The 25,844-nt window shown below is 46.1% G+C and overlaps 1 protein-coding gene across 1 annotated transcript; it reads right to left on the bottom strand.

Moving 5' to 3' along the window:
• Positions 1–2,246: 2,246 nt before the first annotated feature.
• Positions 2,247–2,621, bottom strand: LOC139317687 (uncharacterized). Its single transcript, XM_070944765.1, has one exon. The coding sequence runs from the start codon at positions 2,619–2,621 to the stop codon at positions 2,247–2,249; it is 375 nt and encodes a 124-aa protein (XP_070800866.1).
• Positions 2,622–25,844: the final 23,223 nt, after the last annotated feature.

Raw genomic sequence — 25,844 nt, 5'->3', positions numbered from 1 at the left:
ACCTCTTGGCCACTTTGTCTACCGGACGAGTTTTCACCAAATTAGATTTGAGGGAGGCATATTACCGCATACGCATAAAGCCAGGTGACGAGTGGAAGACCACCTTTAATTGCCCACTCGGCAGTTATAAATTCCAAGTCATGCCGTTCGGTTTGCAGGGAGCCCCAGTGGTCTTCATGCAATTAATTAATGAAGTGTTGCATGAGCACTTATATAGGGGGGTGTTGGTGTACTTGGATGATATCCTCATCTACTCCAACACGATAAGGGAACACACGCAGTTAGTTCGTCAGGTACTCGAGAAGCTCTTAGCAGCCAAACTCTGTCAAAGCGTCGAAATGCGAATTTCACCGAACTGAACTAGACTATTTGGGGTATCGGATTTCCAAAACAGGTCTAAAGATGGACCCCAAGAAAGTGTCTACAGTGTTAGAGTGGCAGGCCCCAGGGATGAGGAAGCAGTTACAAAGCTGCTGATCGGCAGAGAGGCTTTTCAAAGCATTTTTAAAAAAGCCTCTCTGATGATCCCAGCTGAGTTGACTGATCGTCAGAGAAGCTTTTCAAAGCATTTTTTTCTGCAACCTCTTCGACCAAAGAGGTGGTAAAAAAATGCTTTGAAAAGTTAAAAAAAAAAAGTTGGCCATGCCCACCCAGTCACATTACCCCCCCCCACCAAGCCACACCCACAGAACCGGTAGTAACAAATTTTACATTTCACCCCTGCTTTGTGGAGAGGTAAACTCTATCACCTACTTTAAAATCTTTTGGCTTCACATGTTTTTTTGTCAGCCTGTTTCTTATGTGCCTGACGTGCCTCCATTGCTTTACAGGCTATTGGCCAAGTGTTCTGCAGTTGTGCTACCCACTCCACTAAGGAGGGTATTTGAGGTTTCTCTTGAGGTAGCTCTGGCATAGCTACAAAGTCCTGACCGGAGGCCACCTTAAATGGGGTGAACCCTGTGCTACTATGCACAGAATTGTTATATGCTACCTCAGCAAAAGGCAAAAGATCAGCCCAATTGTCCTGTTGGTAATTAATGTAGCAACTGAGGTACTGTTCCAGGACTGAGTTGGCTCTCTCAGATGCTCAATTAGTTTGGGGGTGATGGAAGGAGATTAAGCCCTAGTTGGTTCTCGACAGCTTCAAATATTCCTGCCAAAACTGTGATGTAAATTTCACTCCTCTATCTGAAATAATGCACTCAGCTGCACTGTGCAAGATATACACATGTTGTACGAAAGGTTTAGCTAGCAACTTTGCAGAGGGAATCTTGGGCCAGGGGACAAAGTGCACCTGTTTCAAAAAAAGATCAGTAACAACCCAAATAACAGTGTTCCCCCCACTTTCAGGCAACTCCACAATGAAGTCCATAGATATTTCTTTCCATGGTGCCTGGGGACTGGCCACAGTGTGCAAAAGCCCTGTGGGATTCCCCAGTGGTTTCTTTGCCACTGCACAAATTGGACAGCTGGTCACATAGCTTTCAATGCCTTTTTTTCAAGGAAGGCCACCAAAAGTGCCTCTTAACCAAGTGCAGGGGTTTTACAAATCCAAAATGTCCTGCCGACTTAGAATCATGAGCACCTTTTAAAATGGTGCTCCTTAAACTTGAGGGCACATATAATTTGGCTCCAACTCAAGCCAACCCATCATGCATGGTGCAGTCATTTTTATGAGTAGTAAGCCATTCATAAACTTTTAGTGCTTCTTTAAGCTTCTCAGATAGTTCATTTGGAATCCTTTCCCCTGAGCTCTAGTGGTTACTGGGGCTGCTAGCTGCTTCAAGGGGATAACTGGTTGAACCACTTCAGCTTTAATACTGGTGTATTGGGGCAACCTAGACAAAGCATCCACCATAAAATTCCCCCACCCCGGAACATAACGGAGGGTGAAATTGAACCAATTAAAGTATTGAGCTTTAGTATTTAGGGGAGAAGCTGTGTGGAGTTTTCAGAGCTTCCAGATTTTTATGGTCAGTCCACACCTCAAATGGGGCCTTTGCCCCTTCCAGGAAATGCTGCCAATTAAGTAGGGCCCACTGCACTGCATACACCTTCTTCTCCCATATCACCCACCTCTGTTTGGTCTCAGTAAGTTTCTTAGAGGTATATGTGCACGGCTGTAGCAATTCGCAGGCATTCTTTTGGAATAACACAGCCCCCATGGCTACATCACTCACATCTGCCTGAATTACAAACGGAGCAGCTGGGTTGGGGTGCTTCAGCACGGGCTCTGCCACAAACAGTCATTTGAGTTTTTCAAATGCCGCTTGGCACTTCATGGTCCACTTAAGTGGCTGACTTGGCTTCAACTTCCCCTCTCCCTTAGTTTTTAAGAGGTTGGTGATCGGCAATGAGATCTTTGCAAATGAGGGGATGAACTGCGGGTAGAAATTGGTAAAGCCCAGGAAGCTCTGCAACTGCTTCCTAGTGCTGGGAGGGGCCCACTTTAATACTGCCTTCACCTTCTCTGGGTCCATTTCCACTCCTTCATTTGATATGCGATAACCCAGGTAATCGATCTTAACTTGGTGAAATTCACACTTGGAAAGCTTTGCGTACAGTTCAGTGGCTTGGAGCCTTTTTAGGACCACCCGCACCAATTTCACATGCTCTTCCATAGTTTCAGTATATATTAATATGTCACCAAATACACCAACAATCCCTTGTATAAATAATCATGCAGCACCTCATTGGTCAGTTGCATGAACACCACAGCCCCCCCCCTGCAGACTGAAAGGGAGCACCTGGAATTGGAAACATCCCAGAGGGTGACTTCCTGTCTGGCTTCCGGCGCCGCCAGACGGTTCTTCGTGACCGCCGCCCCGTTGCCTGTAAAAGAGCTGCCTTTACATCTGAAAGGCGGCTCAAAAAACTCCATTTCCTGAAGGAAATGTGAGTCTGAGCGGGCGGGGGCGGGTAGAGCCCTCTGCGAAATCCCCAGAGTCTTTTTTAACTCTTGGGGGCGAGCAGGTTGGAGCTCCCTATTGTCCCTTGCCGCCGCTCCGGGCATCGAGTGCACTCTGCTTTTTTGCAGAGCTAGGCGCTGGAAACGGACTAACTAACGAAACTAACAGATGGACTTATTAAAAAAGATGAGACTTGGATTTTGGACCCTAAATCACAAGTATCCTTAATGAATTTACAAGCATTTTAAAGTGAAAGAGGGAAAAAAAAAGCTTTAAAATGGCCGCTGAGGCTTGGGAAGTAGAAGAAAGCTGAAAGTAAGAGTCCTTCCATTATAGATACAAAGTAGCAGAATATATAGTGCTGGCTACAATTTGAAAGAAAAAGAGTTATTTTAAGTTCCTCTCTTCTTGGAGATTTATACTTGATCTTGTTTGGAGGGTAAAAAAGAACAATTTGCTGGAAGGATGGCGTTACTAATAAAATCTGATAGACAAGAAAGGGGGGGGGTGCTCCCCCACTCACAACTGTTTGAACAAGCTCTGAGCTTACAGACTTTGCAGAATGGTTTTAACTTAAAAGAATTTATCCAGGAGGAAATGGCAAAAGATTATGAGACTGTGAACCAGAAATTTGAAAATTTAAGGCAGGAAATTAAAGAAATGATACAACAAAAGTATGATAATTTGCAACAAAAGATTGTAACAGTGACTAATGGTTTTTCAGAAATTGTTATAAAGTTGGATACAAATATTAAATCGCTAGAGTCTAAAATGGAGAAAATTGATAATTTGGATAATAAAATATTAAGAATTGAAAAGGACTTAATAAATATTCGAGATAATGGCTCAGAACTAAAGTCTAAAGAGGAAGCTGATCATGAGACTTATAATGCAGAAGATATAAAGCAAGGAATTGAAAGAGAGGTTGTAATGTTGCAATACAGGATTACAGAATTTGCGATTAGAATCAGAGGTTTACAGGAAAATAACAGTGATGACTTAAGAAAAACATCTGCTCAAGTTTTGGCTGGGATCTTAAAGGTCCATCCTGAGGAGGTATTCAGTAAAATTAATAAGGCTTATAGAGTGAATTCCTGGATTGCAAAACAAAGGCAACTGCCTAGAGATGTGGTGATTTACTTTACAGACAAAGAGATTAGAAATGATATTGTGCAAAAATCTTTTAATTCTACTTTACAACTGAATGGGAGAAAAATTTGGATATATAAGGAATTACCGCCTAAGATGGTAAGAGATAGAAAGAAATTTGGACTTTTGGTGACTGAGTTAAGAAGACAAAATATTTTATACAGGTGGGATGTCCCAGTGGGTATAATACTGAGATATCAAGGAATAAGATATCAGTTAAATACTGTTGAAAAAGCGGAAGAATTTTATTACAAGGTACTTAAAAAGCAAAATCAACAAGAGATAGAAACTCAAGAAAAGCAGAAGGAGATGGAGACAATGAAGAAACAACAAGTTAAAGAGGTCTCCACAGATGAGCCGCTTTTGGATTCTTTTTCAGAGGTCTCAGTTGGATTATTTAATATAAGAGAGACGGTTCCGGATCCTATTGCAATGATTTGTCAAGCCACAAACCAGCATGGAAGTCAATTAGTTGATATACAATTTACAGAACCAGAAAGATCCCAGCCACAAAAGCAAACCCAACAGGATCAAGTTACACATCAGCAAAACCAAACAGTTGACACACAACCTACAGAAAGGAATTTAGGATGGAGATCCAACCCACAAAAAGTCAAGAAAAGAAGAAGTAGGTCTCACAAACATAAAAACTTTTAAACTAAACAGCAGTGTAATGCCAGTTACTTATGAAAGGACTGAATATATGAAAAGATAATTGGCAAAGTATTGGTTTATTTTATCCTGAGGATAGGGCAGATCTCTGCAGTGCTGAATTATTATGGGATGTGAAAAAGGCCTTAAATCGAATGGTTGGAAACATCTTGTTTGTTTTTTGGATTTCCGGATAAATATATTACGTGTATGTTGAGTTATATGGCAAGAGATTTACTGGATTGGGGCACGCAGAAGATCTGGTTGTTACCCTATTATGATGGCTGGAATTAATAATCTGGATAAAAGACACCTCCATAAACATTATACGGAATACAATTATAAAGTCACTCGGGTGGTTGTCGGGTTTTTTTTTTCTCTTTCTTCCAATATGAAGATATTTGTTACTGATGGGGGCAGATGGTAATTGAAGATATTGAAGATACTGCTGGAACAAGGATGCGATGTTACCCTAACACGGGTGATGGAGTTTATCATCCAGTTGAAAGATATTACAGAAGTTGCTATATGGATTACAAGTTTAAAGTTTTTTTCTTTTAGGATTTTATTTACATAAGGGAATAATTTTCTAGGGGAGTGGGCAGAAGAATAAAGATATTAAGAATAATTATGGTAATTTTGTAGGAAAGTGGGTGGAGATAGGTTAGGTTATGGATTGTTTAGTTTAAAGAAAAGGGATATTATGTATAGATGTGAATATATGTAATGAAGGGGGGGAAGGAAATGGGTAGTTGAATTGAATAAGTGTTAAATTAGGATTTATTGAGTAGTTTTAGAGTGGAAGTATGTTTTGAAATGTTATAACGTATGGGGGGTAGTAAAAGGGTAGATCACGAGCGGAAATTGTTAAATTGGGAGATATAATAATATTATTATGTTAAATCAGGAATTATTAGACATTGTTATAATAGAATGTCACTTTGAAATGCATATTATAGCATAGTATAAGGGGGGTATGATAATTTTATTAGAAAGAAAGGGTCAGTATATGGAGATGGAGTAAGTGAAGGTAAAGCATGATATAATCTGTTATGAATTTGGGTTTTATTATGAAGAAGTCAAAGGGGAAGGGGGGGTGAGGGGGGTTAGGGAGGAGGGGGGGAAAAAAAGGGGGAAAAATTTGTATTTGAAAAACTTTTTCAATAAAAAAAAAAAAAAAAGGAAACATCCCAGAGGGCAATTAAACACAGTTTTCCATTTGTCACCCTCCTTGATCCGGACCCGGTAGTAAGTTTCCCACAAGTCTAACTTAGTGAAGATTTTGCCTTTGGCTAAATGCGCCAACATGTCCTTCATCAGGGGCAGTGGGTAGACATTTTCTACACACACCACATTTATCCCTCTATAGTCAATTCATAGACGAAGAGTCCCATCTTTCTTCATCCGGAACAAAACCGGGGCTGCCACTCATGGCCTTGCTGGTTGAATAAATCCATGTTTTAAGTTCTTGTCTATGAAGGTGCGAAGCTCTCCTAGCTCACGTGGAGTCATCAAGTAAAGTTTAGGCTTCAGGAGTTTATCCCCAGGAAGGATTTCAGTACTGCAGTCTGTGGGGCGATGGGGCAGGAGTGCATCAGAGCCTTTCTCACTAAACACATTTCATAAATCCCAATACTCCTTTGGGATTCTGGACTCACTTATCGGGTGCTCCTGAGCCACTGCTCCCAGCTCCCTTCTATCAGAGTCCCAGCAATCTGGTTCAAGCTCTCTTGAAGCTCTTCTGACAATTGCTGAAACTGTATTACAGAGTGGGTTATTCCACCTATACCTGTTTCAACTGCAGTTCCTATTCCCATGATTACTAATAGAGGGACTAGGACTGGCACCCGTTTCTGAACGTGTCCCATGAGAGGAACAGGGATGGTATGTTCTCCACTGACAACACCTATTTTAGGAAAAAGGTGTACTAATGTGCATGTCCCTGTCCAGTTTGTTGGTAAACACAAATACGCATCCTTTCCACACAAGAAGAAAACTCCATTTTCTCCTAGACACACACCTATATTTATGGAAAAGGCATGAGTTCGGTGGTTCTTTTCATTAGTCCAGACCCCCAAAGTCCCTGCCACAAACATTCCAGTCAGCGGCTGTAATGGGACTTCTAGGGAAGGGTCCTTTTGCTTATCTCTGAGAGTTGGGCCTTCAAGAAGATAACGGGAGGTTACATTTCCAGGGGGAAAGAGAGCACATAAGCCAGATTTGGACTTTAAGGTGAACCAGAATGGAAATCGTGCTGGCTGAAATGGCCTCAGACATTTTTCAAAAGATATATTCCATCCTCCCCACCTTCCTTTCTTAATGGTCATATCTGGTGGTATTGAGAAAGTGACTTTTTGTTGAAACAAGTGGTGGGCAGAAGGAGAAATACTTCTGGTTAGTTTTACATCCATAAGGTTTATTCTAGGGCCAAAGTATATTTCTGACAGACATTGTTCTTTTGTCAGGGACCCTACAGGAATACCAGATATTTGATGTCTCTTTACGCACATAGAGGGTGTTCCTATGATTTCTACACCAGTGGCTATAGGGCCAGCTATTGGAAGGTGGCTTACTCCCAGTCTTTTGAATGCATCATAAAAATCTCCTTGCAGCTTTGATGTTTCTGCTTTGTATCTAATATCCTTTTTAAGGACTAGGGTAGCTTTTGTCCTTTCCCAGAGATCTTGCTCAACTGGGACAGCATGATAAGATGAAGGACTAGCAGACAAACACAACCAGCAGTTTTGACCCAAGGTAGAATCAGATTGATTAACGAGGCTTTGACCTAATTCCAGTATCCTTGACATGTAATTTCCTTTTTTCAATTGTTGCAGGGGTCCGTTCTCTCTTTGTTCTTGTATTCCCCCCTTTACCGGGATTGTCAATTGTTTGACATTAGGTATTGGAGTTGGCTCAGGTCTAAAGTAACGACCCCACCTACTGATGATACGTCATTGGCGGGAGCAGACTTGACCTAAAGTGTCTTTACTTAGTGACCTGATGCTGGTCGGTCCCTTGGGGTTCTCAACATTTCTGGATCCTTCCTCATGGACAAGGGGGATTTCTCAGGCATTCTCATAACAGTGGGAACTATTGTTCGAGATATTATCACTCAATAGACCCTCTGCTAAGAACATCCAAAGCCATAAAAAAACATAATCACTTCCTTTCAACACACTCACAGGGCCTTAATATCACAACACCCTTAGTTTACAAACTCACTATGTCAGGAAGAGGGTTACGGGTATGTGTAACTTGGGAAAGAGCAGTATCAGCCTCAGTTCTAGGCTTCCCACAGAACCGGTCCTTATAGATATAACACAATACCAATAGTAGGGCTAGGATGGCAACTGTCCATAGTCCCCACACCCAACCTTCCTCAAGCATTAGTATCTTTAAGAATTTTCTTACTAGTTTCTATCACAGTTAATGGGTTTTTACATTACAAATTACAGTCATGGAGTGTTGTCTTCCTCCGTTCCGAGCTTCGGCCGTGTGCTGGGAACCAGCTTCTGGGGTGGTTCAACAAGGCTGACGATCACCACCGTGCGTTGAGAGTCCGTTGCCGGTAGGACTCAGCAGAGTGTATTCTTCTTGAACTTCAGCACCAATGGCTTGTCAGTTTTTGTCACCTGGTATATGACTGGATCACTCTGGTCTGTGGGCTTCAGTCTCGTCCAGTGGACCCAAGATCTTCCTTCTAAGGTCTTAAAAGCACAATTACAAAACCAATACATCTGGGAGAGCGCGCAATGGAATCTGATCAGTTGTAGTCCTCTTCAATTGGGGAAACAGCATAGGCAATCACTCAGTCCTAAGAAAGAAAAATACAAAAATAGTCCAGATGATGAAGAACGCTATTCCCGCTGGTTACTGCCCACCAGTCCATTGGGTTCTTTGGATCGTCAACTTCAATGGATCTCCTTGGTGAGATTCCACCTTCCACTCCTTTGGGGCTGGCATGGGCCCTTTCACTTGGGGTTTAACTTCCTTCCAGCTCCGGATCCACATCCAATCATTGTGGTGGAATTTGTGGACTGGAAACTCCAAAGGTGGTGTTTGGACTAATAGTCCTTCTTTCCTAAGAACTTCAAAATATCTGGACAGTTTATACACATATTGTTTCAATACTTTGTCTCTGGTTTCCAGGGAATCAATGCATATGCTTTCTGGAGTGAAAGCTACTCCAAACAACAATTCATATGATGATATTCCAATATTCTTTCTAGGTTGGGTCTAACTAAACTCTTGACACTTCTGTTGCTGTAGCATTACTGCAGGGAAAAGCTTCAACCCACCCTGTGAGGTGGTCCACTATGACCAATAAATATTTTACTCTCAGTATGACCAATAAATATTTTACTTTCCCCACTTTTGGTAATTCTGTAAAATCCACTTGAATACATCGAAATGGTCTTAAAGCTGGTGGTCTCCCACCCATCTGTTGTTTCCTGACAGCTTGTTTATTCACCTTTTTACAAATCAAACATTTGTTTATAATTGATGTTGCTAAAGGATATATCCCAATACAACCATAGCATTTTAAAAGTTCATCTACAATAGCTTGAATTCCCCAATGACTCCACCCATATTTTGCCAAATGTCTGCACTATCCCAAATGCATACTTGGAATCTGCCTATTTTTCCTTCCAAGATGCATAGAGCCCCCCCCCCTTTTTTTAAAAATTTTTTTGATTTATATGCCGCCCTTCTTGCGGATTGTGGCCGAAAAGCACAATGATATCTCCATTTCAGGCCTGCTGCTTCAGCTAGGTGGCAATTAATACGTTGCACAAATTCTGGGCCATTGTCAGAGTTGATGGTAGATGGACATCCAAATCTAGGGATTATTTCCTTTAAAAGAAAGCGTGCCACCTGTATAGCTAATTTATTTCTAGTAGGGTAGGCCTCGATCCATCCTGAATAAGTGTCAATGAAAATGAGCAGGGCTTTATAACCATTGCATTTGGGCATGTCAGTAAAGTCCACAACTAAGTAGTCCATGGGCAAGTAGGAGATGGGCTGCTGTCCTGGTGGTAAATATGGTCCTTGCTTAGCATTCACTTGCGCACACGTAGGACATTGGGAAGTTACTTTGGCAACCAGGCTCTGCAAGTTAGGTATGTAGAACGTTGCTTGCAACTGTTGGGCTTAAGCAGTCTTGCCAATATGTGAGGTCAGATGTGCCTCTGATACTAAAGGCCAGGCAAGTGAAACTGGTACCACTAGGCGATTGTCCGGCAGGGTATACCATCCCTTCACAAGAGTGGCTTTCAGATCTCCTTCGGCCTTTTCCTTCTCCTTCCTCCAGGGGGTGTTCCTCCAAATCAGGTCTTATTTTTGTTTGTACATCAATTACTTCAATTTTCTGTGTTTACCAAGAGATGGAATGGCTTTTCCAAATTTGGTAAACTTAATACAGGAGCCTTGGTTAAAGCTTGTTTCAAATTTTCAAGGCTTCCTCTTTCGTGTCCCTCCCATTTCAAACTCCAAGGTTCAGATTCAATTAATTTTGCATACAGGGGTTTGGTAAAATCAGCATACCCATCAATCCAGAGTCTGCAGTATCCAACCAAACCTAAGAATTTCCTTAATTCTTGCTTGGTTTTTTTTGGTAGAGGCTGAGACGCCACCCCTTCTATTCTATCAGGAGTGATTTTCCTACTCCCTTCACTAATTAAGTGTATTCTAATGCTTTGTCCACTTAATCTGATCTCTGTCAATTAAAAACACCACTTCCTCTTCCCATTATCACTTGGTTCCACCCTCACATTCCTTTCTTCCTTCCCCGTCCAAAGGTTATGCCATCCACAACATCCATAACCTTCCAAAAACAAATCACATACCTTCTCCCTTCCATCAATTCTACTTTCTTGAACTCCTTCTTCTTATAAAACATTCAATTCCTCCTACCACTGCCATCCTGACTTCCAAGTCAGCACAAGTCTGTGCAGACCAACTTAAAGGCAACTTTCTGGCTTCCACTAAAACTTCCTCTCTCCCTTCTACTATTGTATATCCCTCTATAAACAAATTAGCTCCTTCTTCAAAAGGAACAGCAACTTATGCTGCTAACAAACAAACAAACAAGCAAACAAACAAACAAACAAATAAATAAACTGCATTCCGAGCCAAAAACAGTGAAACTGCAAAGGCAGGTATCAGATATCACCCTTTACCCTGCCTTTCTCAGGCTGGTTCAGCAGAGAGAAAAAAAATGGTGAAAAGAACAAAAGCCCGCAGTCCACCCTTTTCCTGTTTCTCTCCTCCAAAGGAGGTGGGGGTCCGGAATACAGGGAGAAAAAAATGTTTAAACTACATAGAATTCTCATCTCCTTTCACCTCTCAGCATCCTTTCAACAACACAACCCTCTGCATTTCTCTCTAGTCTCAACAACTCACAGACATTTTTCCACAAATTTATCTCAACATCCTCAACACACAGACATTCACAGGTCTCAAGATCACTTCACTTTATCACTCCTTATGAGCTTCGGGACATCTCACACACACACATTCACATTTGTACTGCAATCAGACTTTTTGTATAAACCAATTTCACATACAAAAATTTCATTTAATGCTTCCTCCATGCAAACCAAATTATTTCAGGGAGCTTTTTCACAAGCCAATGCGCTCCATTTTCTAAATAACTTTTTGTGTACTGTTGTTAGAGGGTCTCATCCTTCCTGCAGGTTTGGAAATGATTACATACATACACATACACACACATACCATCAAACATTTCCAGACCTGTGGAGGTTGTGTTTTTTTTTGTTTTTGTTTTTTGTTTTAATCTTATTTCCTTGGGCAACCTATAGCTTATTCTTAAAGCAGTGGGAAAACTCAGAGAGCAGTTTAAATCATAAATATGATTGTGGGCCCTAACTACTTTCCGTTTCCCACAGCTCCAAGCCCAAGCTTACTTAATTTGCTGGCCAGCCAAACATATCACAATCAATTCAATCCCATTCAATTCTACACACTATCATTATAGATGCACATCAACAAAATAATTTTTAACAGAAATCACATCAAATTAATCAATTCAAATTATCTGAGTCTTCCCATTTAGACAGGCTTTACCTTTTTATTACCCGCTAAACCCTAGGTGGGAAGAACAATAAACAATTTCTTCTTTATTCTTAGTTCTTTCAGAGTTCTCTGGATCTTTTAAGAATGGTAAATTATCAAAATCTTTATAATACTGCAGTATATCATTTCTCCTACTCTGGGGTCCTACTTTTCTCTTTAATTGGTTTTAAATGTGGGATTTTAAAATTGGGGGTTTTATAATTGAGCCAATTATTTAATAATTTTAATTAGTTTTAAATTTTGTTTGTCTTTGTGCTTTTAATTAGGCTGTACATCACCCTGAGTCCTTCGGGGGAAGGGCGGCATAGAAATAAAATTATTATTATTATTAACAGGGAGACTTGAACTCCCAACAGGAGACTTGAACTTCTCACTGAAGACTTTAGGACGATACCTTGTCTCCTAGGGGGGTGATCGGGCCCCCTCTTCCACCGTTAAATCGGTGGGACCCCTTAACAGGGAGACTTGAACCCCCCACACAATCCTAACAGGAGACTTGAACTCCTTACTTATACTTGCCTGTAGGTGTCTTCCTCTTGGACTTTTGATGAGTTCTCTGGGTCTGGCTGACCTTGTGGATCCTTGACTGATCTGCTTCTCCAGCGGGTTACGACACCTCCTCACCGAAAGGTTCCGTAGACTTCAATGGAGTCCTATGGCCGGCCGATGGACTTTCCTTGGGAAGGTGTCGGTCCCCGCTGGGGCAGGCTGTCTGGCAGAGCAATGGTCTCTGTTCCTTAGTCCCACCAGAGTCGCCACAAATGTTATGGAATTATGGGACCAAACAACATTCCTTGGTCAGCCAGAGTCAGTTTATTTGCGCAGTTTCAGAACCAGATTTGTATCTGCCATTCTGAACAAGGAAAGAGCCCTGATATGACTGCTTTTATACATATCCAAGACAAAGGACTTTGCTGGCACAGCAGTTTTCCATATATGGTTAACATACATCCGTTACATGACAATTGACACTTTTTAATTACCAAATTCCTACATTAATTTATAGTACATGAGATAATTTTACCTAAACATCCTCCTTAGTTCTGTATCTGCTGATGCGTAGATTTATGGCTTCCTTTGATAATAATTAACTTTTTGTTTCAGATGGATGTCTCTGTGATCTGTCCCCGTCCACACACACACACAAACACAGCCAGCCGAGGGTTAAGGAAGCACTTGGCACACACCCAGGTCTTTATCTCCAACTTGGCAGCGATATACACACCGTCTGCCAAGTGCTTTATTTCCACAGAAACAGAAAGATAATATACTCAGCGTACAAGAGTCCAACAGAAAATAATATTCCTCTCAGCAGTTTCGAACGATGCTTTAGTGACTATCCAAGGTTTATTTTTGTTCGTCACAGGGATCACTGGCCACCACCCTCTATTATATAGTCTCTGGGGTGTGGTCCAGTGACTCAGTTCTAATCCCTAGCACGCCTCCTGAGCTGCTGCAATCGTTTATCACGCCTTCGGAGGTGTGTGTCCAGGAATGATGTCTCTCCTTCACTCTCATCCGAGACACCTGTCTCCCTGCTAATCTCCTCTCCCTCGGCCGGCACCTGAGACAGTGTCAGAGGGGAGGGGCCTGGAGAGGGAGGCCTGGCTGACTCCTCGTCCTCATGCTCGGAGCTTTCTTCCTCCGATGGGATAGGCTCAGAGGGCGGGGCCACAACATCTCTGCATCCTTGACAGATATCTTCCTCAGAAGACATATATTATACATGGTCCTTGCATCTTTGACAGATAGGCCTCCCAAAAGATATGTTGCCAAGAATGGAATTTCGCTGACTTTAGTATAATTTCTAAACAAGCACTTTTCTGTCTTATAATAATGTGAATAAAGAGGGTCCTCCAGTGTTCATATAGCTGATCTTATACCATTCACATTATTATTTTATTCACATTATCCACTTTAATTTTGTATTGCATTTCTACCCCTACTTTTCCCACTCACATCCATGTCAAACAGGGATAAAAGGAATGGGGAAAATTTAAGGAAATATAAAAGGACTCTGCAAGATAACATAGCCTAGCAATTATGGACAGTGGACAGACCAGGAAGTGAGAATTCCTGACATTGGTAACTTGTTGTTAGTTGCGAAGTCGTGTCCGACCCATCGCGACCCCATGGACAACGTTCCTCCAGGCCTTCCTGTCTTCTACCATCCTCTGGAGTCCATTTAAACTCACGCCTACTGCTTCAGTGACTCCATTCAGGCACCTCATTCTCTGTCGTCCCATTCTTCTTTTGCCCTCAATCTTTCCCAGAATTAGGCTCTTTTCCAGTGAGTCCTTCCTTCTCATTAGGTGGTCAAAGTATTTGAGTTTCATCTTCAGGATCTGGTCTTCTAAAGACTCTCCTAGAGAGTCTCTGGAGGCTGGGGATAGCAAAAAACATCACTTCCTGTCCAACTGGAAGTTGGGAAACGGGCTGTTTCTGGCCTCTGGAAGGGTGGTGAAGGCTGTTTTCCCCCTCCCTAGACTCATAGAGAGGAGCCAGGTGAGAAAGAAAAACGGGCCTACAGGGCCATCGCGTGCCAGGAAGGGGGGTTGTCATGCGCACATGCATGGGGGCGGGGCACATAGAATTATGGGTGTGGGCACGTGCGCACGCAAACCTCCCCCGCCCCCCCTCCTGGCACGTGATGGCAAAAAGGTTAGCCATCACTGCCCCATAGGAATCTGGCAACAGCCATTAAAATATTGAAGGACATATTCTTGTACAGGAACAGCCATTTCAATCACAAAGCCCTGAAGAATGTATAAAAGCCCACCTACTGTCAACCCCATTTTGTCAGCCATCCCAGAAACATTCTGCTGTCACTAGTTTCTGGCTACCAAATAAACAGAGACTTCCTTTCCTGCAGCCTGGCTCCATTTTATTTCAAGCATCTTTCTCCCAGCTTGGAACCAGACCAGTTTTTTCTTCCAACACCAGGATTCCCCAACTGGAGAGCTGACTTTGGTTTCAGAGTGGGTGTCCCCATAGGTGACCATGTTTAACACAGGGATGGGCAACCTGTAAACCCCTGGCCTAGATGTAGCCTCCAGACTCCATTTTTGCAGCCCTCAAGAACCCCTAACTTTTCCTACCATTTTGAGGCAGGGAATTCATAGAAACTGCCATGTAAGCAGTTTATGTAATACAATGTAATGCAAGGTCAGCCCTAGTTCAATTAAAACAAAGAAAGATAAAGAAATGTCTCACCCTTCCCAGACCTGAAGAATCCCAAAGTGGGAGAAACAGAAATTCTTGATGGTGCTCACATTGCAAAACATAGTCTTGCCGGCTTTGCATCCTTGTCCCAAGTTGTCCATGTTTTAAAAAAATGTCAGAATGACAGCCACAACAGATTGAACCTCCACCCATTTTTATGTGCATCACGTGCAAAGCACATAAGAATAGGTGGAGGTTTGTCCTAGTCTCCATCTTGACTTTCTTAACCATAACCTTCATGCATCCCTACAAGATTAACTAAGTGTTGCCACATGCTGTAACAGAAATATTAAGGTGGGAGAGGGAGAATCAAATTAACAGCATAGGTTTCACATAAACAATTTTCTCCTAAATTTTGAGCAGTATAGTCTGATGGCCACCAGGAGGCAGAAATAAAAAATACAGTGACACTTCCAAGGAATTATTTTCATATACATTTGCCCAGGAAACTTCAACGTTTATCAGAACATAGTGAGAAGACCAGAAGCCAGCACAGGTTTGTTAAAAACAGATCATGCCAAACCAATCTTACTTCATTCTTTTGCTGACATCCACCAAACTGAGTCCCATTCTGTTCAGGCAGTGTCCAGGGGCCATTTATATAATTAATTTCCAAAATTGTAAGTAAAAAAAGACAAATGAAGCACATATGGCTGAAGCACATGGATGAGAAGGGGATTGATTGATGATAAAGAAGGTAGTAAGAATTTCCTTTTGTATTGAGGATTCTGGATCTAAATCCTTTTGGATTTCAAAAAATGCCCAACTAAAAGATGGGAGTTTCCTGTGGATGACATGAGGCTATGATCTTCTTCCTGCTGTCATCCAGATAAGCCCACCCGCATTAAACCTGGTGCCTTTTAGTGTTACAAATATAGAGCAAGAACTCAAAATTCATGCAAAGCCAATAGTTCAAGACTGCTACTGTTAGGTGTTTTGTGCCAGCCATGGCAGTCTCTTCAAAGGCCACCAGATGGGGGCAAAGAGACACCTTTGATCCCACTGGTGGGTCAAGGGGCTCCAGCCCCTGCAGCCCCATTGGGGAAAGTTAATGGCCCTCCGGCCCCCTCACACACCTTGTAAGGGAGGGGCCAGGGGCCCCTATAAGAACCCCTGCACAGGGGCTGCTCTCCCCTTTTTTTTGCCCCTTTTTACCCTTTCCCTTTGGCCTGCTCTTGTTCTAGTCTCCTATGGGACTGACCCATGGGCTCAATCCAGGCATGGATGCCTCCATGCCTGGGACCTTATTTTACTCCACTTTTACTTCTAAATAAAGACTTAATTTGATTGCATCCTTGCGTGCTGACCTTTTCTTGGAAGCGCCCTCAATGAACCATCATTCTTTGTGAGATCCCTCACAAAGTGGTAGCCGAGGATGGTTTCAGGCAATGCTTCCAAGCCAGCAGAAGCAAGATGCCAGGAGGTTCCAGCAAGAACCCCCAAGAGATGGATGGCAGGACTTCTCCAGTTATGACCAGGAGTCTCCAAGCAAGGTTGGCAGCCCTGCATCCAGTCCCTGATGCGAGCTTCGATCCAGAGGAGGGTACAGATGATCTCTATGCCCCCAGAGGACCCAGCGGAACGCAAGGGACCCCTTCGCATGCTTCCTTGCAGCTGCAAGCCACAGAGGAAGGCATGGAAAACCAGCAGTCCACCCAGGACTGCCAGGACACCGGGGAGGAGGCCAGGGACCAGGCCACCCCCAGCGTAGACCAGCTCACTGGTGAGGAATGCAGAGAGCTGCTACGATCGCTCCTAGCAACCCGAGGGACGCCAGGAGCCCAGCCACATGGGACACCAGTGCAGGGGGCCTCTGGACACCGGGTAAGTCCTTCCCCAGTGCCCAGGAGGCTCCCCAACATGGCGCCAGCCACCCCAGAGCTTTTGGTGGGAAAATTCCCGCCAAATCGTGACCTTCCGGGGCCAACCGGAAGCAACATGGCGGCCCCCAGGCCACATACTCCAGTGAGGCTTGGTAGGCCTCAGTTAGGCCACGAGGCCCAGCAACGGATGGCAGCCAGCCAAAGCAGCATGCAAACTGCTCGCCCCCCCCCCCAGGCAAGCCTCGAAGTCTGCCCAGCCGCTCCTGCTGCAGCGGGCATCAGGGCTGCAATCCAAGTCCTGGTCGCAGCCCTGGAGGCCACGATGACCGAGGCCTCAACCTCAGGGGCAGCCAGCCTCCCTCAACACCCCCAGGGGACCAGCGAGGGGGGGCGTCCAGTCCAGAGCCCCCCAGCCAGGGCCCAGGCCTCCAGAGAGCCCCAGAAGAACCCCTGGGGGCTCCAGCCTTCCCAACACCCCCACCGAGGCAACGGAGGACTCACCTGGATGACTTCAGGGGGCCTCCAACCGAGCCTCCCACCTCCCAAGATGGATGCCTCCTCCGGAGTCTTCAGGACCAGCGGTGGGCCCCTCCAGGCGATCCTCAGCATTTTCGGGCTTTTCCGGCCCCATCCTGCAGCCTTCGCCCCCTGGTAAGTGTTCCAGTACTATGGGGGCTTCCAGAAGACTCTTCAGAGCCCCACAGGCCTGGGCCCAGGCCTGGCTCTGAAGCACAGAGAGAGAGGTCTGCCCCCGTCAGCTCCTGGGCTGGAATGAGATCTGAGCATGCCCAGCAGTTCGCACATGCTCAGTTGGCTCCACCTGAAAAAGAAAAGAATAATCAGAGAAGGGAGGGATCCCTCTCCCATTTACTTCAATGGAACCAAAGCAAAGATACCTTGGACAGCAAAATATATCAGCATTTTCTGCCCCAGCTGTGTCTGTTCTCCCAAATAATTTCCAGAAATTACATCTGGCAGGGGAAAATTATAATATATGGAACAAAGAGATTCAGGTATGTCTCTTAAAAGAGGGGACCCTAGAAATGGTTTTAGACCCCGCACCTTTCCCTTGGGGACCTCAAGAAGAGTGGTACCACAGGAGAGCCTATACCACTCTACTGAGCTCACTGGATGCTAGATTGTACCCTAACATTCCAGATGGGCTCACAGCTGGTGAAATTTGGGGGTTGTTATATAGCCTATTTAATAGTGATAGCTTGGGCTCCACCACAAGACTCACAACAGAGTTCTATAACACCAAGCTAAAATTTGGGGCTAGCATGGCTGAGCACCTGGGAAAGTTGAAGGCACTCAGGGCAGAGCTGGTGCTCAGGGACTACCCCGTGACTGAGGCCAACATGATCGCTGTCATTCTGGCATCCCTGGACAAAAGTTGGGGCAATTTTATTGTCTCACTAGAGGGAACCAGGAAGGAAGCCATGACTCTGTCCTACCTCACAGGGAGGCTCAATGAGGAAGACAGGAGGCGTAGAGATGTGGGAGAGTACACGAGGGCCAGAACTCATCGCATCAACAGAAGGCACCAGAGTTCAGAGCAGGTTAATGCTCTACCCAAGTGTTTCATCTGTGGATCTGAGGAGCATCTGAAGAAGGACTGCCCCCATTACCAGCAAGGACCTAAGCGTGGCTCCAATCAAGGAAGGGGCAGGGGGCAGAGAAGGGGGCCTGGCGGGGGCAAAGGTGGTGCTAAGGGCAATTTTGTGAATACTAGCTATTTCACCCCCGCCACAAAGGCTGATGGCCCTACTGGCCTCTGGTTACTGGACTCTGGGGCTTCATCTCACGTTGCTAACTTGAGGCAAGGTTTTAAGAGGTTAAGGAGAATTAACTCCTCCGTTAAGGTTGCAAATGGTAACAATGTTTTGGTTGTTGGGGAGGGCACTGTCTCTGTACCAGGGCTGGGCAATGTCGAAGGTGTATTACACGCTCCCTCTATAGCCAATAACCTGTTAAGCATAACCAAGCTATGTGATGATGGCAGGGTGGAGGTATTGTTTCACAAAGGGGGAGGTCATGTCACTCGAGACAAAAGGGTCATTGGGAATGTTACCATTATAAATGGTTTGCCATATTTCTCCCCCGAGTACCCAGCCACAGGAGACAGCTCACAGGGTGCCACCCCAAAAGGGGTCTGCGCGCAGAGAGAGAGAAAAGCTCCACAGCCAGCTCCCAGGCTGTCAAAGATGCACAAGACTGAGGCAGTTGTGCCCACGCCGCCTCAACCAGTACCACGGCCTTCCAAGGCCAATGCGGGCAAGAAACCCGAGCCTCAGCAGGCACCTAAGGCAGGTAAGCCCAAAGAAGGGCCTAAGGTGCCAGCACCGCCCAAGGCAACCAGAGCCAAGGGGGTGTCAGGGGGAAAGCCGCTGCATACTAAATGTGCCCACCTCTTACATTGGAGGTTAGGCCATGCGAGCTTCCCAGTGGTTAAAAAGATGGGGGAATTCGCTGAGGGGATTCATCTCCAGGATTGTGAGGTGTTTCTGGACTGTGCCATCTGTAAGAGGGCAAAGAGGAAGGCCGCCCCAATACCTAAGGTGTCACTGCGTAAAACTCAATACCCATATCAATTAATACATGTTGATTTGGTTGGGCCATTTACACCGTCCCTAGGAAAAAGGCAGTATTTCCTCACTGCCGTTGATGATTTCTCGAGGTATGGCCATGTGTATACCCTCACGGAAAAGTCTGAAACCTTTGATGCCATAAAGTCACTGTACAACTATGTGGAAACTCAGTACAAGACCAAGATCGCACAGCTGCAGAGCGACCGTGGGGCTGAGTTCATGTCCCGAAAGTTCCAGGACTGGATAAGGCATAAGGGCATACACCATTTTCGTACAGCACCTTTCTCTCCTGCACAGAACGGTGTGTCAGAAAAACGTAACGGCATTCTGCAGACCATGGTGCGCAGCCTGATTGCAGATGCTGGGGTTGCGGAATCGTACTGGGCGGAGGCGGTACACTATGCCAACTACACCCTGAACCGCACCTGGAGCAGCATTGTGAACCAGACCCCATATTTTCTGCTCCACGGTAGGAAGCCAAATTTGGGACACTTGCGTGTGTTTGGCTCCTACGCTTGGGTGCACATCCCCAAGCAGCTGCGGAAGAAGGGGAGATCCGTCTCCCAGAGACTGAGATTCTTGGGCTATGCCCCTGGCTCCAAGGCCTACTGATTCCTGGGAGAAGGGGGCAGGACTGTGACCTCCCAATCTGCCTCCTTCGAAGAGGACTCCAATTGGACCCAGATCCACTCAAATGATCTGGGTCCATACATTAACCGGCCCAGCAAAGCTGCACCAACCATGACACCGCCTGAGACAACCACAGACCCTGCCACCAACGAGAGCGAGGAACAGGACGAAGAGGTCAGCCTACCTGGTCTAGATGAGGAGGATGAGCCGTCCAGTCCTGAGGGGGAAGACACGCCATCTTCACCTGACTCTTCACCTCCAGCAATGCTCCAGAGGCCCATGATGCCCAACGCCTGGGACCGAGGGCCACCACATCCCGGTCGTGAACAGCCAGTTGGTGAAGAACCCGCAGAAGAAAAGGGTGGTGAGTGGCAGGAGGTCAGAAGGTCAATGTCAGGTTTCGGTGCTATCTTGAATAAACTTCATTCTCAAGCGCAAGCTGTCTAATGAATCATTTTATTTTTAAGAATAGCAGAATCCGACATTTCTGATTCAAATTGCAGCCAAACTGGCCCCTCCTTCCAACCCCCTCCTCTTCCGCTCTCCAACCCCAATATCCCATTGGCCATCATACAAATCCATCTCTACACCCCGGCACGTTCTTTTCACAGGAATGCAGCCCCCATCCTCGTCTCCCAGGAAACACTATCTGTACATACAAAACTAGGTAAAAGTTCATCTCAGCAATAAATCAAGCTTCCGCTCTTTCTGCTTCAACTTGTTATGTCAGCGCTGGAAGAAAGCCTAATTTGGAACGCTGACATCCGGCCCCTCTCCCTTCACTTCTGCGACATCACCTATCCCATAGGGAAAACACAACAAGATTAGTCTCATCAGCCCCTCCCTGGCTGTGCACCCCCCCCCCGGCTTTCCCGGGTGGTCTGCATGGAATTTTGCTATAAGGCGATCAGCTTGGATGTTTGCGCTCTTCACCCAGGAAGCCTCTGACAATGGGTAACCCTTCCATTTAATTAAGTACTGAAGGCGCCCCCTGTGCCACCTTGAATCAAGAATCCGCTGCACTTCGTAGTGCGTTTGGCCCCCAACAACCAGGGGCCCAGGGGGTTCACGTGGCGTTGGCCTTAAGGTAGACCCCACTACAGGTTTTAGAAGGCTACTGTGAAAAACGGGGTGAATTTTCCCCAAAAGCCGTGGCAGCTGCAATTGCACTGTAACGGGGTTGATTATTTTTATTATAGGAAATGGTCCTATAAATTTTGGGCCCAATTTCCTGCTCGGGAGTCTAAGTCTCAAGTACTTGGTGGAGAGGTAAACTTTCTCTCCCAGCTGAAATGGTCTTTGGGGAGTTCGGTGCTTGTCTGCTTGGTCCTTATAAGTTTGAGCCGCCTTTGCCAGCGCCCTCTTAACATTTTCCCAAGTTTGTCTCAACATTGCCATCCAGTCGGTCAAACTGACTGAGGAAGGGGGCTCCCTCGGGTATTCTGGCATGGGAACAAAATCCATGCCACTCACTATTTTGAACGGGGTTAGCCCCGTGCTGCTGTGGACAGCATTATTATATGCAACCTCCGCAAAAGATAGGAGGTCTGCCCAATTGGACTGCTGGTAGTCGACGTAGCATCTTAAATACTGTTCTATCATAGCGTTCAGTCTTTCTGCCCCCCCATTGGTGCTCGGGTGAAATGCTGAGCTGAGCCCTTGGGATGAACCTATGGACCGTAGAAACTCCCTCCAGAACTTTGCTGTGAACTGGACCCCTCTGTCGGAAATGATTCTCCTGGGGACTCCATGTAGGCGGTAAATGTGTTTCAGGAACAGTTTGGATAACTGACGGGCTGAAGGCAGTCCACTACAAGGAATGAAGTGTGCCTGTTTGGAGAATAAGTCTATTACAGTCCAGATCACTGTATTTCCACTGCTCCTCGGTAGGTCTACTATAAAGTCCATTGCAATCTCCTCCCATGGTCTTGTTGGCTCAGCTACTGGTTGCAACAATCCAGGCGGGCACCCTGGCCTTGTCTTCATCGTGGCACAAATGGTGCAGCTTTTTACATAACTGTCTACGTCCTTTCTCATATGTGGCCACCAGAACTGCCTTCGTACTAGGTGCAGAGTCTTTAGGAACCCGAAGTGTCCTGCTGGTTTAACATCGTGGCTCCTCTTGAGAATCAGGATGCGTAAACTCTGTGGGACATAGAGCTTTGTCCCCCTCCATGCTAGTTCATCTCTTTTTGTCAAGAGATGTTGATTGTCCCGATACCAGGGGTCTGTCAGCATTTCATTTTTTAATTTCGCAGTTAAGTCACTTGCAAGTTGGCCTTGGTGGTCACGTCGTTGCCGTCTGGTTACCACTTGGGCCGCAGCTTGGGTGGAGGGGATGATGGCATTCACTACCTGCTCCCGCTCACTGTTGTATTGGGGCATCCGGGAGAGGGCATCAGCCAGGAAATTTCTCCCACCTGGGATGTGCTTAAGCTCGAAATTGAAACGATTGAAGTATTGTGCCCACCGCACTTGCCTGGGCGACAGTTTTCGTGGGGTTTTTAGGGCCTCTAGGTTTTTATGATCAGTCCAGACTTCAAATGGTTTCTGGCCTCCCTCTAGAAGGTGCCGCCAGGTCAACAAGGCCCACCTTACTGAAAACGCTTCCTTCTCCCACGCCGCCCATCGCCTCTCCGTATCGGTGAGTTTGCGGGAGGTGTAGGCGCAGGGTTGTAGATCACCTTGGTTGTTCTTTTGGAGTAACACGGCTCCTACTGCCACATCACTTGCATCTGCTTGGATGACAAAAGGCTGTTCTGGATCCGGGTGTTTTAAGACAGGTTCTTTCGCGAACAGTCCTTTTAGCATCTCAAATGCCTGTTGGCAGGTCAGGTCCCACTGTAGGGGTTGTCCCGGGCGAGGTTTCATCGCTGGGCTTCCTGTCTTTAGGAGATCTGTCAAAGGTTTGGCAATCTTCGCGAACGAGGGGATGAATTGTCTGTAGAAATTTGCAAAGCCTAGAAAACTTTGCAGTTGTCTGCGGGTGCGAGGGGGCTGCCATTGTAGAACTGATTGGACCTTGGCTGGGTCCATCTCTATCCCCTCATTTGATACTCGGTAGCCCAGGTAGTCTAGTCGTGATTGGTGGAAATCGCATTTTGGCAGTTTGACATATAGGTTTGCCCGTAGCAGTTTTTTCAGTACTTGGCGGACGAGGGGTATATGTTCGTCTATGGTCTCCGTGTAGATAAGAATATCGTCCAGGTAGACGAGGACCCCTTTGTAAAGGTGTTCATGTAAGACTTCGTTTATTAACTGCATGAACACTGCCGGGGCTCCTTGCAATCCAAAAGGCATTACTTTAAACTGGAAACTACCCAGGGGGCAGTTGAATGCTGTTTTCCATTCATCTCCTGCCCTTATGCGTACCCGGTAATAAGCTTCTCGAAGGTCTAGTTTGGTGAAAACCTTCCCTTTAGCTAGGTGGGCTAACATGTCTTTCATGAGGGGAAGGGGGTACAAGTTGTGTACGCAAACAGTGTTGATACTTCGAAAGTCGACCACCAGTCTCATGGAGCCGTCCTTTTTCTCTTTAAACATGACCGGTGCCGCTACCCTTGGTTTCACTGGCTCAATAAATCCCCTTTGTAAGTTTTTGTCTATGTAGTCCCGCATTTCCTGCATTTCTCGGGGCGTCATGGCATACATTTTTGGTTTGGGTAGTTTCGCTCCTGGGATAATCTCGATGGCACAATCGGTCTCGCAGTGGGGGGGCAGAATGTCACACTCGGCCTCGCTGAATACCCCTGCAAGGTCTTGGTACTCCCTTGGGATCTGGTTTGCGTTACAAGCGGTGGTGGGTGCGGCTGCCAATTGCTTTGCTGCACCTTCTGGGAGGGACCCTTGTGTTGGTGGTGTTTTCTTCTGTAGTGGAGGGCTGCTTTGGGGTTTCAGCATGGGAGGGAATTCTTCTGGTCGGGGCGGCAGGGGTTGGGGCCCCTTTGCTATTCTCAGCCTGCGGGTTCCCTCTTGCCACCAAATGATTGGGCCCCATTTGTCGAGCCATGAGAGTCCCAATATGACTGGTTCTGTCATCTTGGGGGCTATTATGAAGCGGATTGTCTCCCAGTGATCTGCGAGTTCTAGTCTCACGGGTTCAGTCAAGTGTGTGGCGTACGTTCCTCCCACTAGGGACCCATCAACTTGCTCGAAGCGAATTGGTTGTTTGAGCTGTTTAGCTCGAATTCCCAATTTTAGAACTATGGGTAGGTTGATTAGGCACCGTGTGCTACCCGAGTCTATTAGGGCTTGGAAAGTCTCTTGGGCCCCTGTTTTGGGGGCTGTTAGGCGTATGGGGAAAAGAAAAGGATGGACGGGTCCACTCACCATCGGGTCATCCTCGCCTTCGTCTTCCGTGTCATAGGGTTCAGGGAACTGATCTCCCTCATCTGAGATTCCTCTGGTTTCGGTCAGATGAGTGAAAAACTCAGGGATTTGGGGAGCTTCCTGCGGTACGTGGGTGACGCGCTTGGGCCCTCGTTCCGGTCGTGCTTTGGGCGGTGGAGCTGGTCCCGGTCTAGGCGTTCCACATCTTGCTGCTATGTGGCCGCTTCCCCCACATCTGTAGCATTTCAGTGGGCTCCGTGGGGCAGTTGGTCTGTAGGAGGGCTGTGATGTTGGGGTTTCTCGTCTGTTGAGTGGCCCCTGGTCTGGTCGGCCTCTCTCCTTTCCCTCTGGTGGTTTTGACGTGTCACTCGCCCGCAGCCCTCTGTCGATTTTTATCGCTACCCGGAACCATTCAGCGAGTCGGTTTGGGATGTCACGATAGGCAGTCACTTGGGAAATTCTTTTATCTAGGCTTGTTCTAAAAAAATACACCAGCAATCGCTCTGGTAGGGGAGGCAGTGTCCCAATGACTCTCCTGAATTCACGGATATGCTCTCTGATAGGCTTTCCCCTCTGCATTAGGTTTCTGAGCTCGTCTTCCACATAGGGGTCCTCCTCCTCCTCCTCATAACGGGCTCTCAATAGTTGCAAGAACCCATCCTCATTTTGTAGCTGGGGAGCCCTGTATTTGTAGAGTGATGCTGACCACCTCTTTGCTTCTCCCTCCAGCCCTTCCGAGATAGCATTCACTAGGGCTCTGGGGAAAGGGTAGAGGTGTCCGAACCGCTCTATGTATATCTCAGCTGAATCGAGGAATTGGGCGAGGTTGTCTGGGTCACCATCGAACTTCCCTCTGAACTGGGGTGGCTCCTCCCTCTCTGCCCTCTCCTCTCTGTGCTGAGCTCTGGAGGGCCAGCCCTGGTGTTGATAGTCCTCTGCCTCGTCTCTCATCCTGGGGTGGGGAGGTGCTGCCTTGTCTGGGCTTCGCTGCCATTCCCATCCCCAGCTCGCCCTTCCCAATTCACTTAGGGGTTTTTCTTTATCTTTTGCCTTTGCAAAAGGGGATTTCGCCTCTAAGGCTTTTGGCACAGTCCCCGGGTACTTATCTGCTTCACGTTTCTTTGCTTGAAGTTCTGCGGGGAGGGAAGGTGAAGAAAGTTGAACCTTTGTATTTTCCAAGTTGGCTGGAATCACGACCGCTTCTGCTCCTCCCGTTTCTTGAAGCAGGCTTTCCTCCGATAGCTTGGCTTCAGCCATAGTCCGTCCGACCAGATGTCTGGGAGGGAACGGGATGATTTAAACTCAGCCAGCCTGGATTTGGAGGAGAGTTTGGCTGTCTGTCAGGTTTCGGTGCTATCTTGAATAAACTTCATTCTCAAGCGCAAGCTGTCTAATGAATCATTTTATTTTTAAGAATAGCAGAATCCGACATTTCTGATTCAAATTGC

Source organism: Pituophis catenifer, unplaced genomic scaffold (assembly GCF_029215685.1).
Source record: "Pituophis catenifer annectens isolate HBS135680 unplaced genomic scaffold, rPitCat1.0.hap2 SCAF_5, whole genome shotgun sequence".
Taxonomy (NCBI): domain Eukaryota; kingdom Metazoa; phylum Chordata; class Lepidosauria; order Squamata; family Colubridae; genus Pituophis; species Pituophis catenifer.
This window is presented reverse-complemented; position numbering and strand designations above follow the sequence as displayed.